The following is a 4,990-nucleotide window of genomic DNA, read 5'->3' on the forward strand; positions in this document are numbered from 1 at the left end:
TGCAGCGCTGTCATCAGTGTGACACTCACCAGCGCTTATTGGCCTCCGGTATTAGCAGGTATCCCAGCATACTCTTTTCCAAGCTCTCTAGGTATCGTTCTCGCACTTCCATGCCCAGCGGCTCATGTGAACCCCGCCCTTAAATGCCCCGGACATTTTAACAATCCCTTCCTGTTGTGCTCAGCCAGCGTGGAGTGCATTCATCAATCAATCAACACTAGTGCCATGCCTCCGCCCCCAACGACCCACATGAGCACTTGCCGAGCTGCGGATACTCATCAGTGTTGTTTGGGTGAGAGCCAGTCGCAGCCGCCTGGCTACTTGTAGTGAGGAACCAGCAGAGAGCTTGTTCCCGGTAAGACTTTTATTATAAGGATGGAATTTTTGCGCCGCGAGGGCTATTGGCCTGCCTGCAAGCATGCCTAGGTGTGACTAGCCATTGTTTCCCTGTAGCTGCTCTCTGGCTTCCCCAAGTCACCAGAAACCATGGATTGCAGAGAAGCAGCCCCCTTCCCCTTCCCAGGTGAGCCGCGTGATCGCAAGGATGCTCTGAGTACCTCTGTGGCAGATGTGGGGGGAGTTTCACTCCTTTTCCCTGTAGACTGCTCTCTCTTTCCGCCATTTACAAGAACCCCATGATTAGCAAGCAGGAAGCAGCCCCCCTTTCCCCTTCCCAGTAGGCCGCGTGTGCTAGATGGCTATGATACCTGCTCTGTGGCAGTGTGGGAGGGTTCAAGTGTTATTTCCTGTAGCTGCTTCTCTGCTTATCCCCAATCACGAACACCTGTGATTGCAGAGACGAGCAGCCCCCTTTCCCTGTGAGCACGTGTGGGAAACTAACCATGGTCTCTCTGGAGCTTGCGTTCTCTATGTGCATGCTGCAATGTGTACATGATCTCAAATAGTCTTCAAAAACCAGTGCTTCCCTGCACTAGTTATTATCTCTCCTGTTTGTTTGTTAATGACCTTGTAATATCTGCTCCATCAGCCCAGACTTTGAAACAAGAAACTTAAGGAACAAACCAAGGAAGGTAATGGAGGAGCATGATGAACGAGTTTATGATCTATTGCACAGCATAATAAAATTGCCGACTGGACGAAAAGGAAGAGTGCCAGAAAAGGAGAAGGTGCAAGAGAGACAATCGGCTGCTAAGCATATGGAACGACACCAGTACTCGATGCAGCAATGCAGACATGAGCGCAGAACCTACCGTGCTTCCTTCATCAATCCGCAGTCAACCATTGTGCTCCCACTGTTTCCTAAACACCCTTCTCCAGCATCTGCTTCTTCACACTACCAGTGCTGCCCCAACACGCATATTCCTACAGCCCTGATAACTATGGCCCCTTGCCCTATGCACTCAACCCCATTCGTCCATGCAGTCATCTGAAACCGATTGAAAATCCGTAGATGAGGGAAACAGGCGCGTTCCGCAGCTGCGCAGTTGGGTCCTATCTGTTACACCGCAAGCGGGCAGCCAGAAAAAACACAAGGGACATATTCAACACTCTGAGTTCTGCTCATACCTATTCTTTCCCCTGCCTATTTATGTACTGTCCATTTTTAGGATTTTCTTGTTCTTTTTAAAACAGTTTTTATCTATTTACAGAAGTGAGTCAATGATGTCACACATGACCATCATAGTGCACTGAATCATTAGACATGCACTTAACTCCGTGTGAAGGCACCTCACATTACATTGCTGTGTCAGCCTCAATTGCTTCCCATTTAACGGACCAATCTTTTAGCAGCGTTGCTGGCCTCTCTATGTACTCTGTTCTCTGGCTTGTAGCAGATTTCAGTCGCATCCGGCTGTCGAACCGTCGGTAGGTCACATTCGTCACTGTAATGGTCAACCCTTTGACCTCACAAATATGTATGGGATAACAGCATCCGTTAATATGAGATTTGCTGCTTTCGCCACGTCTAGCTTCTCCGTTGAGACTTCTCCCATCTCCGCTTTCAAAACGCGCAAAGAGCCTCACTGCGTCATTTTGCACGCGCTCAGCCTGTAGTTGAACTGGTCCTGATCCTGTTCAGCTTCCCGTATTTAGGTTTCATGAGCAAGGATTTAAGGTAAGCAGAGCATCAGAAGTCATCTAATGGCATTTCGCGTTCCCACTGTGATTGCTTACGTCTGGGAAAAAATCCTACCATGCACTTCTTGAATGCAACTGTTCCGAAGTCTATTGCATCATGTCCCTTTCCAGGCCTCCTGTGTAATTGCTAGTGAACGCCCCAGTGATCCACAAGCGGCCTGGAAACCTATGAGAAATACCCTTTCGATAATGTATTCTCTTTTCGGATGCCAGCTGGGTGGAGGTGCCAGAATAGGAATATGTCCCATCTATTGCTTCCTCCACAGTTAGGAACCATTTGTGCAAAACCTTCCACATAGTCTGCACCATCGCCCAGACTCACGTCGTCTCTTTAGGATGCGATTAATGCCGCAGAACTTGCATCACCACTATCCAACGGTCACTTTCCACTCCAACTGGTTTGCGACTGTCGGTAGCTGTCGGAGTGTGCAGCTTCCCAGACAATGTAGCTACCCGCTTATCAGTGACAGGGCAGCTCTCAGTTCGTGTCTGGTGAGGTGGGCGAGCTCAGCAAAAACGCGTCACATGAAAGTGGTTTTCATTCTAAGTTCTTTGCAGCATTGCTCGGTCTCCCAGACTTGCAGGACGATGTATCCCACACTCATGCTGTTTCCGAGCCAAAAGCGCATTCATGTGCTGAGCACGTCGCGTTATGACCTACAGAGCAATTAGTTCGGCGCACAGCCGATCTAGTTCATCTCTGAGGCTCTCCTGCACTGTTGCACTTTGGAGTAAGGAATCAGCTTCAACTGCAGACGGTGATGTGGGCTGGCAACATATCAGTCAAAAAGTCCTCGAGCAGCTCGGGCTCCTCCCTACTGAAATAAGCACGCAGACTCACAATGGCACAAACGGCTCAAGGAAGCGATGCAGCACAGGTGTTGGAAAGGAAGCGAATGATCCCGCACCTCTCAGTCCCCTGTCACCAACCCACTGCGCCAAAATGGACGAGTGGCGTGTGGAAGCTACCACAATGCACACTCACCAACGCGCTCGCTGCAAATGCTGCAAGTGTGGACACACTGCAGCGCTGGTCGCTGTCAGTGTGGACACACTGCAGCGCTGGCCCTACGCAGCTGTACGACCACAGCTGTAACTACCAGCGCTGCAAAAATGTAAGTGTAGCCATGGCCTCAGAAATTTTTGAAGTGAAATAAGTGAAGAGAATTAGTATTTTTCTTCCACTCTACCTTCCTTTTCTCAGCCTGTCTTCCCAAAATTCCCTCTCTCGTACCCGCCTACAGAAGTTCTTTAAGTAGTGTTTTCAAAACATTTTAAGTGCCACTATCAGATTATCCTGATACTGCTAGTGGACTGCCTTTGACTTGTCTGTCTCTTGCCAAACCAGATCAGCACCTCCAGTAGTAGTACTTTTGCTGGTCACTCCAGATATGCCACTTCTGAAAAAACAATTTGGTACAGTGCCATGAGGTAAAGAAAATTGATGATCAAAGGGAAAAAAGAAACTTGCTTGTGGTTGGATCTCTTTACTCAAGTTCTTGACACTTGTGTCTGTCATGATTAGCTTTTGTCTTCTGATGTCTCCCCTTTGTTTTTGTCTTCAGGTTTGCTGTGATGGCCTGTTGTTGGGCCCTAGATCCTGAGGAAAGACCCAAATTCCAGCAGCTAGTGCAATGTCTAACGGAATTCCATGCAGCTCTGGGAGCCTATGTCTGAAGCTTCAGACATGGATTTCATACGCTACTTGGGAAGGGACAGTGCATACACGTCCAGCGCCATGCATCACTTGGACCTACTCACGCACTACGTGTTTAGAGCACCGCCAATGGGAGAAAGCACTTCTTCCAAAACACTGTGCCTTAGAATGCTTTTGTAGCCTGACTTTTTTGTAAGACCTCTTGATGTTGAGTATTTTCTAGATATCACTTTTGCTAAGTTAAATTGAGACAGTTATTTGCCACCTGGTTTTCTAAAATATAGTGATAGTGAACTTGAACACAAGAGTTGGATGGACTTTTGCACTGTTACAACAGACACAAAGTTGGTTTTTTAAAGGTTATTTTAGAGCTGGTAGGAAAAGGGAGAAATTATGCAAACAACATTGCAGAGACTTTTCTGATTTAGAAACTGAAATTTTCTGACCGGCTCTAGTGCTTGATTTTGTATGTATCTGGAATAGCTTTTTAGTATCAACTGCTTTTCTTTTGAGACGATGGCACAAAAACATTGGGTCCATAAGTGGCATCTTATTTTTTAACCCATTCTTCATCAACAGTTCTTGGAAAAGCTGGTCTTCAAGATGCAATATCACCTTTCTAAGACGATAAGCAATTATGTAAAAGAAATTCCAGTTTACCTCATACAGAGTGGTAAGGATTGGACTGAATGGAGCCTGTTCTTGCAAATGAAAGGTTGACATGATTTAAGATAGTTCAAAATGCTAAGTAGAGGCCTTCAGAGAAGCATCAAAATAGCCCTTGTTTGGGTGCCTTTCACCTCAGATTTCTACATTGCAGTTTCTCTTGCTGAAAAGGTACTGGTTGTTTTTAGGGTTTTTATGGCCTGAAATGGGCTTAAATACATAAATATATATTTGTAAAGACACACACTTGCAGAGTAAAGAATGTTTTTCTTTTATAATGATTGTGGAAATTTAATCCCTAACATTGGCTAGTGTATCAGGTTCTGCAGGTTCTGAAATATATCTTTATTAGGACCAGTTTAAGTAGTTATGTAGCCCACTGTGAAGGCATTAGATTGCACCTCCCTTAACTGCAAAGCCCAAAGATTCAACACGTATTGTTATCTTACCCATCCCCATCTGCCCCAGACTTCTATGCCATCTCACCGGGGGAGGGGATGGGGATGTTCCATCCTGTCGGTGAGCTGTAAGTAACATTCAGAGTATAGGTTTGGCTTGTAGGGAAAT

The 4,990-nt window shown here is 46.4% G+C and overlaps 1 protein-coding gene across 2 annotated transcripts in view; it reads left to right on the plus strand.

Annotated features, from left to right (window-relative positions):
- RYK (receptor like tyrosine kinase) overlaps positions 1–4,701 on the plus strand; it is a 147,039-nt gene extending 142,338 nt beyond the window's left edge. For both annotated transcript variants that reach the window (XM_075068621.1, XM_032769798.2), the window contains exon 15: positions 3,666–4,701. In XM_075068621.1, the coding sequence (XP_074924722.1) occupies positions 3,666–3,777 (112 nt within the window). In that variant the 3' untranslated portion in view covers positions 3,778–4,701. The remainder of the gene's footprint in view (positions 1–3,665) is intronic.
- The last annotated feature ends 289 nt before the right edge of the window (positions 4,702–4,990 follow it).

This window comes from Chelonoidis abingdonii, chromosome 8 (genome assembly GCF_003597395.2).
Source record: "Chelonoidis abingdonii isolate Lonesome George chromosome 8, CheloAbing_2.0, whole genome shotgun sequence".
NCBI classification, from domain to species: domain Eukaryota; kingdom Metazoa; phylum Chordata; order Testudines; family Testudinidae; genus Chelonoidis; species Chelonoidis abingdonii.